We start from the raw sequence: 10,963 nt of genomic DNA, 5'->3' as shown, positions 1-10,963 counted from the left end.
TGTATGAAGCAGTTAGAAAAGCTTTTTATAGTAGAGCAGTTAAATCTAGTTAATTGAGTTTGATTTTTGTTTTCATAATTGCTTCCATTGTTTTACTGAACTCCTGCTGAATGTCTGACATAGTTTAGCTGTCGTGCTGTAATTAAAAAAATAGATGTATAGAAACTGAATACTAATGTGATTAATGTGTTACATGCTTTAATATATATGCTGCTCATACTGGTTGAGAGCTGCTTCAGGCTTAGTTGAGGAGATAATCTGTGATTTAAAACAAAGAAACCACTCTGATAAGTTACTGTAGTTAATGGAAGCATTTGACTGTATGCTAAGGTAACAAAGGTCATTCTGTTCATATAGGAAGGTTATGAGTAAGGTCATGTCATAAGGAGGTCATGAATAAGTCTTCATAATGAGAAACCCAAATTATTTTAATTCCCTCTGTGACCTGCACATAGGTACCATCGAAGCTGGTAGCTTTTTGTAGCACTGTTAGCTTTTAGGGATGAGCTGGCCTGAAGCTGCAGCAAAAATGTCTGTTGAACTGCTCCTATGCTGTAGATTTTATAAATCTTGAACTGGTGTATTGTAGAAGTGTAGAGCATCTGACATACTGACAGCAAGACATAACATGCATGATGTACATGCGGGTAGCTTTTGTGGGTATTACTTGCTGAATCAGGTTTCTAAAATATAAGACTAAGGCAGAACAAGGTCCTGCAGTGCATGCACTTTTCTGTACCTGTCTCAAAGGCAGAAAATCCGATTGTGTCTGGAGGAGTGTAGCTGAGACCATATTTTAAACTGCAAATACAACCCTTCCCTTTAACTCTGGGACTAATTTTTATCTCCCTTGCTTTGAGATAAATACCATAATGCTGGGTAAAGTTGCAGATGCTCATTGAGGCTCAATTTGATGTATCTGAACATGCTAACACTGGGCAACAGCTAAAGAGGAGCCACAGGCTATTTTTTGATCAGAGTATCGCGCCTAAATCCTGTGCTTAAATTGGCCAATTACTCCTGTGTACTTCTTTTTTTTGTTTCTGATAATGTTTCATGCTATGTATTTCTGAGTTCAGGTGTTCAGTTAGCGCAGCTGTTGAGCCTGAAAACTATCAGGAGGAACACTGCATGGCTTTTGCTATTACTGAAAAGATGGATGATGTACCCAGAGATGTCATATCCAAAGTAGCTTCATTTTTAGCCTGTACCATGAAACTGCTTTCTAGTGCCTTTTAGGCAGGCAACACTCCGATTCAGTAGGATTGTGGCTTGAAGAGCAGTGGATACTGTAAGAGAAGTCTGAAAGGCAGTGGCAACCTCATATGTCAGAAATGTGCTCAGCCCTTGCTCCAGTCACTGTTGTCAATTACTCCCTTTCATGCCACATGTCAGTCTGGCATCTCTTGAATTGATAGGAAAATCAAGTCAAAGAATTGCAGTGTCTTCCTTTAATTTACTTTACCATGATATTTAAGGAAAATTCTTTCAGAGTAAAACCATTGGTGAATACATGATTGAGTGCACAGCTCTTCCTTTAAGCTAAGCATCTTCATTACCATTTATGGACCTTTTATATAATTGCTTGTGTAGGGGCTGCACATGATGCATCATCTAATTTGGAAAAAAGTACTCAGCAGGTGTGGTGATTTTATACACTAAAAATGAATATTTAAGACCCAAGGGAAGCTATTCACAACTTTGGGGAGGTGGGGAGATAACAGAAGCTTCATTTAAAGTAGTTTAGGGCTCTTTTAAAGCGCTATTAAAAGAAGTATCTCAGCATTTCCTAGGGTGATTCATCACAAGCTGACTTGTCTGTTTAGGATTTCCCAAACGTCTTTCTAGTTAGATAAAAGATGCACATGAATGTGCAAAATGATTTGACTGTTTTGTCTGAATGATGACAGTTTGTAGAAAACTGAATTTGCCACATTCCTAGCTTTCCTTCATAGCTGAATTGGGAGTTAAATATTTCTCCTTATACCTTTTTGATTTGTCAAGGTACTTTACATTCATAGGGCAGAAAAACTGGATTCCATTCTCCATATCAACCTGTTCAGGAACTTATCTTGCATAGATGTTTAAAAGAACATATAGGAAGAATGAAATTATTTCTTAAATGTGCCAACCCAGAATGAATTAATCTGCTACCAGCACTATAGCCCCAGGCTTCGGAGTCTGAGTGTCAATGCACCAAAAGCTTGTATCAGTGCACTTGTAGCAGCATGATTTCAGAAATATAAAGTGTTGACTCTTACTGTTACCTGTGGTTTTCATTGACAGGAACAGTTTGCAGCCAGTGCATGTAGCCTTACAAGATGTGGCTATTTGCAAGTGACCTTGTTTGGGAGTTTATATTTTCAAAGGTTTATTTTTCCATGCACAGACTGATGTCAGTGGTGCATACCATGACACTGGAGGCAAAAAAAAAAAAAGAATTCCTATATGCTTTTAAACACAGAAGTCAGGGAAATTATCAGTGATTTTCAAGTAGGCATGTAAAGGACTCTTTTCAGAGCAGTTGTACAAGATATGTGATATAAGGAAAAGAAATGAAATGTAATCATTATCCAAATACCGTGAATAAAGATAAGGGTTCTCCACAATTTATCTACCAAATGTGTGTCTCTGTCTAACACAGAGTGACTCTAATACCACAGTTGTTAATATTAAGGCTGTCCACATATTTTGTGCAAAAGCTCTGTGGTGAGGCATTCATTCCATTGAAAGGCTGACACAATGGAATGCTTTTTGTGCTGGCTCGGAACAAATTATAGTCCATTTTATCAGTTCCAAGGTCAGAGTGCTATCATGGCTCTTAAACCGTGGTGTAGTAAAGTGAGCGCTATTGACTGTTTAAGCAACACTTGTAAGTTTGTCTGACTACTGCAGCCAGGTATCTCCAGCATCAGAGGTTTTTGTCTGAACCCATTTCTCTTGTCTCCAGTTCTCATTTTTGCTGTGATTTAATTTCAAAATTGAATTCCACAGCAATATATCCAGAGTTGTAGAGCTCAGGCACGCTTTCAAGACACGCAGCAGCCATTGTTAATTCACTGTAGAAATGCTTTCATTGCTTATTTTGGCTCTAGTGCTAATTTAAGCATAAGTCAAAGGGCACTGTTATTAGACATCTTGTACTGCCAGAGTCTGTGTTTATTTCCCTATCACTCTTGTAGACCAGTTTTATTTTTAGAATGGAAAAACTTAAGCCCTTTCACATAAAACCTGAACTAGATTTACTAGATTTACATGAACTTAATACCTTTGTTTCCCTCTTCAACTTGTCTACTTGCCTTTCCTTCCCTTTCAAAAAACCCCCAGTAATCAATATGAAACATTATTTTTATGCCCTAAATGCCTGCACTGGTATGGGAATATCCATTTTTTAATGAATAAAAATCATCATATTATTTTGACATCTTGACCTCTCTGAAATGCAGAACAATTATTTCAAATTAAGATCAGAATTATTTTTTTCCTAATAAAAACAGTGTTACTCACCAGAATCCACTTCTTTTCTCATGACATAGAGTCTAAAGCTCCTGATATCTTCTTTTGAATAATGATGTTTCCTTTCCCATTTTGCACTTTCTCTTCTCCCCTTTTATATAGCAGTTCCTCAGGCTTGCTTTTTGATGAGCAAAGGTGGGTCATTTTAATAACATTTCTCTACCCTCAAACTTTGCCTTTCCTTTTTCGGTTCACTCTCTTGAGTTCATGACCAGCTGTGCAGGCAGCTCATTGATTTGGTGGTGTGACTTTTGCTCTTTGGGAGCAGATTAAGAATTATAGGTGGCTTTCTCTTCTCTTCCATGGGACCCCAGCACACATGGGCATCAAAGAACGCAGAGTTTCTGCAGAGTTAAACAAGGGCAAAATCCCAAATAAAAGTGATGTCTTGTGGTAAGATGGAGCTTAATGTGTACTTAGGTGACATGACATGTTTTATTGACTTAGTGTCTGACTTCTAAAACTTGTTTTATTATTTAGTAGTTGTGAATAATTTTCAGAGGGGTAGTGCCCTGCAATTGCAGTAACCTTATTTTTAACTGTGTTCTTTTAACTCTTTAAGAACACTGGCATACTCTGTAACCTTCTGTAGAGAGATAAGCTGTTGAATTTTTTTTTCTTTCCTTTTCAGGAAGTAATATGTGGGAGGCTGTGGACTATTTGCTTCCAACATAGGAACAACATTGGATTGGGAATCTGCACTCCTGAGAGAATGCTGGGAATCTGCAGAGGGCGACGGAAATTCCTGGCTGCCTCTCTGACCATCCTTTTTGTCCCAGCCATTACATGGATTTATCTGTTTGCTGGGAGTTTTGAAGGTAGGAGAGGAATAATGGCTGGGGAGAGGTGGTGGGCTATTGAATGATTTGTATCTGGGCAGACAAATGCAGATCAGTCATCACTGAATTTATTTAAATAAATCTCATATGTCTTGCATATGAAATAGTTCCCAAGGTGCAGATTTCAACAAAGGGCCTTCCTTACCATGTTCTCACTGCTGAGGACAAGTTAATTACTGACTGCAGTTATTTCATTTTCCACTCATCTTTGAACTTTGAAAAAGTGCAACAAAAAACCCCACGTTACTAATTTCTTCTCTACATTTTTTAATTCTTAAAAGTTGATCTATCCTATGCCCTGTAAGATTTTACTTTTAATTAAAGTTAACATCTCATTTTAGATGTGCTGAACACAGAAAATCAATAAATACCTATATGAAATTTCTTCATATAAGTTTGAATCCACATCCATGTGAGTGGCAGTGAGATGCTATAGCAAGAATATCTTTCTGTTCCCTTCCTTCTTCTGGTGGAAACCCTTCAGTTTATGGGTACATTGACTTGCAGCTATGTAATAAGCATGATTTATAATGAGACTTGGAATAATCTCTACTTCGCCTTTTAAATGGCCTATCTGATGAAGTTTTTTTTCTGGCCTTACAGAAGTTCAGCAGTAATACTTCAGTAAGGTGATGTTCAAAGATTCTTGCTGTCCTGGTTTTTGTTACTTTGTAGCTTTTTTTGTTTGTTTATTTCATTTGTCCTGAGATGGAGCATTTAATGTTTGACAATAGGTACGTTATTTTGGCAAGAGTGAAAAAAACCTGTTCAGCCTTTGTTGTTATCTTAGCACAAGGAAAGGTGTTTCAACATTTTAAAATCTGTTCAGACACTATTTTACAGTCAGATAATTTTAAAAAGGCATTGTTTAAAATGTCGAGCTTCTTTCATGCGACCTTGTCTGACGAATTTGTGCTTTGTATTGAAACAAAATGAGTTTCCAAGTTAAATTACAATGAAGAACATGTAAAGATTTTCAGTGTGTATTGCATGCACTTCTGAATTAGTTACATGACAAGTACAAATGTTTGTTTATGCAAATTTATTTGATTACTTAAAATTATACCTTTATATGCAGTAACACTGTGAGCTCATTCTAGAATGAAATACTTACGAGACCGATGTTAAATTGGAAATATAAGGGGACCTGGCTGCATACTTGAAAACTAATGATCTGGCAGGCAGAACATTACTGATTTTGTTTGATTTTTAAAAGCTGAGCAAATGCAGGCCTCACCTTTTTGCTTTTAGAAGAATATTATGCTGCCTTGTGGTAATGACTATTTTAATTGTGTCCACAGTTGATAATGCCATGGTGTTTTAAATTCCTCTGTGTGTAGAATCCTTTTGTTTTTACAGGGAACTCAATACAAATCTTGAAATTTGCTGCTACATGGTATTTGAAGTGACTTAAGGCTCTTAGTGTGAATTAATCTTAAATGCAAACCAGGGAGCAAAAGCCCATTACCTATTACAAACCCTTGCACTGGAAAAGTACTGGAAATTACATAAAGTTAGTAATTCTTTCAGTTACTTTTCTGTATCTGTTTTCTCTTTTTTTTGGATGGGGCATTATTTAGGCTTTGTTGATTAAAATTAAGGTCAATTAGATATTTATTTAACCAATTAATAGCTAGTGTTTTCCTTAACTTATGGGTATTACAGACAGAGAGTTAAAGCTGTTTTGTTCATAATTATGTAACTTCTTGTTTTGTTCTTCGCAGTGGTTCACACACTTTACACTTGTTTTGAGCTCTCTGTGGAGGTTGTAGGGAGGTGGGAGTGGCTTTCGTCTCCCAGGTAGCAAGGAACAGAAAAGAGGAAATGGCCTCAAGTCACACCAGGGAAGGGTTAGATAGGATATTAGGAAAAATTTCTTTGTGGAGAAGTTGACAAGCACTGGAACAGTCTGCCCAGGGACGTGGCTGAGTTACATCCCTGGAGGTATTTAAAAGAGCTGCAGATGTGGCACTTAAAGGAAACGGTTTAGTAGTGGACATGGCAGTGCTGGGTGGATGATTGAACTCAATGATCTTAGAGGTCTTTTCTAACGTAAACAGTTGTATCATTCTGTGATTCTATAGTTGAGTAAAAATTGTTTTGCAACAGCATTATGCCTTGATATAAAACCAGCAGAAATGGAGATTTTTTTCTGTCTTCTGGCATTAGTTTCTTTGGTTAATCACAGTGCTAGAAATTTTCAATTCATCCAGTTTTAGATTTGAGTAAATGGTTCTTTTTAGACTTTTCTCCACTAAATTAAAGAAATCATCAATACCTGGTATCTTCATAGACTCAATAGTCAGTGTGTAAGGGGCCTCAGGAGTTCTCTCATTAAACTGCTCAAATCGATGTGGGGTTTGGCGTCAGACAAGATTTCTGAGGCCTTTATTCAGTTGTGCCTTGAGAATCCCCAAGGAGAGAGACTAGATGGCCTCCCTGAGGAGCTTGTGCCACTTCTTGACTGTCCTCAGGTGGAAGAGTTTCTCCTTATACGTAGTTTGAACCTCCCTTTCTTCAATTTATGTCTGATCTCACACATCTCCTCACCATGTATCCCTGTGAAGAGTCTGCTTCTGTCTTCTTGTAACTTTCTTTTGGTACTAGCAGGCTGCTGGTAAGCCAATGCCTTCTCTTTTTCAAGCTGAACAAGCCCAGACCAGCACTTCAGCCCCTGTACAACTTCGTAGCCCTATTCTGAACTTCATCAATGCTGTTCTATTTGGAACCCCAATCAGGACACGATGTTCCAGATGGGGGCTAAAAAATATCAATTAAAGGGAAATGGTCATTTTCCTCAGCCTACTTGCTCTGTTCCTGTTGATGATTTTTAATGTTCTGTGCACCAGGACTACAGATTTTTCCCCACCAGGACTAATACACAGTCTGTGCCATTATGAGAGGGTTAGTTTTCCTGAGCAAAGGGCTTTGCATTGTTCATTCCTTCAGTCTGTCTAGTTCCCCCTGGGTGGCACCCTTGCCTGTGAGTTTATTGACTGCAATGCCCAGACTTGGTGTCATTTGCAATCTTGGGTGAATTCTGTGTGTCACTGAAAAGGTCTAGTCACAGAACAGACATGGAGGAACTCCACATGTAACCGCCTTCCAGACAGAGCATGAATGAGCAACCATCACCCTTTGATCCTTCACTCATCTAGTCCACCCATATAGACTGTAAAATCCCAAACTGGATACAGGGATGCTGTGCTTAAATTCAAGGGAGATCACATCAACTAGCCATCTTGTATTCATAGTCATCTCATCACTGAAGGCAGTCAGGTTGGTCAAGCATGATTTACCTGTGGGGAATCCCTGCTCATTATTGCTCCATATGGCCTGGGTATGTTTCTGTTTGAAGATACATACAGAGAGTAGACAAATCACCTCTTGGTCTCAGGGAAAAGGTTGATCCAGCTGAGTTGTCATAGCAAAAACTTTTGGTGTTTTTTTTATTTTACTCTTTTTGGAGGTTTTTGCTTTTTTTTGTGTTTCAGAGCGCTAGACTCAAATGTCTCTGTTTAGTAGGATACCTGCAGTGCTTTGCCCAGCAATTATATGTTCTTGATTTAATTAGGAATTGCATTACTCATCCATGTATTTGTATCTAAGAATTTAAGTTATTCATTCACCATAGCATGGTAGTGGGATCATATTTAGAAATCCTTTAAAAGCTTTGTTAGTGAATCTGTAATATAAAATATGCCTTAGTGCAGTCAATTTCCATGTTCTGCTTCTGAAGTAGTTTGCAATTCCTTAAGACAGAATTTTGTTTTATTTTGGGTTTTGTTATCTTGTCAGAAGGTTCATGTCAGCCTGCTGCTTCACAGTTGTCACTCAGACACTGCCAGTGAGCCCATTCCCTCAGAATATTCATTGGAGGTGGTATTCCCCAAGCTGTGATAGCAATAGTGACTAAAAGCCTCATTAATCATGTGTAAATGTCTATTAAGGTGATGAACTAGAATATTAAACTTGATACTGAATATTGTACAGCCTTTGAACGCAACTGGTTACTGTTACTGTTTTTAATAATGCACAAGGACAGCATAATTTCAGTTATCAGTTACTTCGAATGAAAAAGTTAATTGTTCCAACGTTCTTAGATTACGTTACATTCAACAGATGAAGTAATAGAGTAGGAAGGGTGGAGTGCATTTAAAACAGGGAAGAGGATATAATCAAATAACACCTGATGAATTTTCATTAGAAAGAAAATAGCAATTTCCCTAACCAGCAGTAGCTCCATAAATAACTTAATTTTCCAAGCTTTATGCAGCACTTTCCTGTCCCCTTTATCATGAAGGTATAGAGATTTGAAACTGTAATTTGACCATGCTTTTTAGATTACTGATTCCTAAAAAACAAAACAAAAAAAAAAGAAAGGTCTGCTGTGGCTTTGTGACCTCAGCAGATTTCCAGTCACTTACATTTTGGCAGGATGAAAATACTTGAGTTACCAGTCTCTGTGTGCTGGATCCACTTGAGGTTGGAAGCCCTAAAGAGTGTTTGTAGGGCTCCTGTGTAGAACATATTTCACAGGAAGAGAAGACTGGTGATGTTTGCTTTAAGATGAAAAATTGAGAAGTGTGTGAGATCATGCAGGGAGTTTGTGAGAGAGCAGTTGACTGTTTTATTTGAACTGCCTGGCTAACATTTGAAAAAATAGTCTGCCTTCCTTCCTGTGACTTGCTTGCCTTGATTGTCCTCTTTTCACTCCAGTGTTGGGCAACCATCATTCTCTGACAATTCATTTTAGTCAAAGTCATCTGTAGAGATATGATTGAAGCCAGAGTTGGGCAAACACCTCATCAAATACAATAAAATAAATTGAAGGGAGGCTGCAAATACTCATCTTAGTATTTAAATGGATTCACTTTGATGCTGTTCACACTCTTTTTGAGTATGTTTCCATAAATATTCTAGTGAATATGTTAATTGGGAAAACTGTCTACAGAAACAATGAATATCCAGTTTTAATATTCATAGGAAGTAGATTTTGAAATCATATTTGTGAATACTTGAATCAGAAGACTGATTCTGGGAGTTCAGCTTTATCTAGTTAAGTGCCAAAAGTTTATCACATGATCTATGTGCATAATGAAAACTGCCTGAATTTTTAATGCTTACAATAAGTTAGTCATAGGAAGAGGCAAACAAATAATTAATTACTAACATGTCTGTCGGACACTTGCGACTGATGAACAAACAACAGAAAATAATCCCTTCACAGACAATGTAATCAGAAAGGAGCAAAAACTGGAATTGCTTTTTTTATTACATTTCCTTCAGTTGGCCTGAATTTTATCTGGTATGTGTCTCAACAGGATTAAATAGGAAAACTTAATCCAGCCTCCATTTGAAATAGAAGCTTCAACCTCTGTATTGATCCAGTCTTTTCAATAAAGTTCTGAGAGAAGAAGTCCTGAAAGGGTGCCTCTGCATATACTAAGGGTGTTACTGTGATGGATACTTGAGCAGGTTTACAGGAGGTCTGTTTTAGTTAAAATGGGCCATCTTTAGTTAAGACAGCAACTCCTTCATATCCATTCGGGAGTAAATGATAGTGGTCTACTCCTCCTTTTTTTTTTTTTCTTAGGAGTTAGAAAATTGTCACTTAAACACTTTTATCTCTCCTGCAATCACTGTACCTACTTAGGTATGTTTGGGGAGCCTACAAGAATAAAATCAATCATGATAGTAATGACCTCACGCTTATATGAAGTTTTGTTGCTTTATCTTGGAAAACTTGTCCTGCTATGAAATGCTTGTGATTTCAAGAGTACTGATGAAGTTTGGCTGAAGGGTGCTGTTGACTGGAAGGTCCATGCTATGAAAGCTTAACCTTCTTCTCTGCTCATCATCCTTAACTTGCAAGCCAGTGTTCCAATATTTATTTTGTTTTAAAGACTTGAGAAGCCATATCTGTTCATCATCTAAGAAAATAAAGTTAATAAGTGACTATGAAAATATAAAGACTTTTACTCCCCATTCTATAAATAAGCAGTCTGTTTCTGAGCAGTGACAGGAAATTTGAAGTTGTTTCTGTAGCAAAACAAGAATGATCTTAGGCCAAGAATAGCCGCCAAAATACAACTTGGTCATGAGAAGCTTTTGGAGGTCAAATTGTGGAGTTAGTGAGAAGCATGGAGGGGTTTTTTTACTCTCAGCCACTCTTTCAGTTAAACAAAATACTTAAATGCTGCAGTATCATTTTGTCCTTAACTAATAAGGGGCACTGTAGCTCAGCACCTAATTGCTGAGGAGTGGTGTTTCTTCTTCAGCTTGCCAGGAGTTTGCATCCTTAAACCAATATCCTATCATCTCAGGGAAAGCCATGAATCTTGCAACAGCCATTCCTTTTGTCAGTGTGCTGTGCCAAATGAAAGCAAGTCCTCATTGCTTTCTTTGAAATCCAGTACAGGGGACACACGTTCTCCTTTGACACTCATCCTTTTTAAGTAAATGCTTACTCTTTCATAAAAGTAAAGGAATCTGCAGGGTTACCTGATTTCCTCTCTATGCAATCTCTTGGATTAGGCGTAATGTTTCTTTTTTTCTAAACACTAGTTTTCTCTTTTCTTTCTTTTTCTAGTCAACTCTTAATTGGT

General features: G+C 37.5%; 1 protein-coding gene across 2 annotated transcripts in view; it reads left to right on the top strand.

Annotated features, from left to right (window-relative positions):
* Positions 1-4,228: 4,228 nt before the first annotated feature.
* Positions 4,229-10,963, top strand: part of LARGE1 (LARGE xylosyl- and glucuronyltransferase 1) — a 216,455-nt gene continuing 209,720 nt past the window's right edge. For both annotated transcript variants that reach the window (XR_011697439.1, XM_071551666.1), the window contains exon 1: positions 4,229-4,334. Coding sequence is in view for 1 of the 2 variants with exons in the window: in XM_071551666.1 (XP_071407767.1) it covers positions 4,229-4,334 (106 nt within the window). In the remaining variant the exon portion in view is untranslated. The remainder of the gene's footprint in view (positions 4,335-10,963) is intronic.

The sequence above is a fragment of the Pithys albifrons genome, chromosome 3, assembly GCF_047495875.1.
Source record: "Pithys albifrons albifrons isolate INPA30051 chromosome 3, PitAlb_v1, whole genome shotgun sequence".
Classification (NCBI taxonomy): Eukaryota; Metazoa; Chordata; class Aves; order Passeriformes; family Thamnophilidae; genus Pithys; species Pithys albifrons.
The sequence above is the reverse complement of the archived record's forward strand: the minus strand, read 5'-3'. Positions and strand labels throughout refer to the sequence as shown.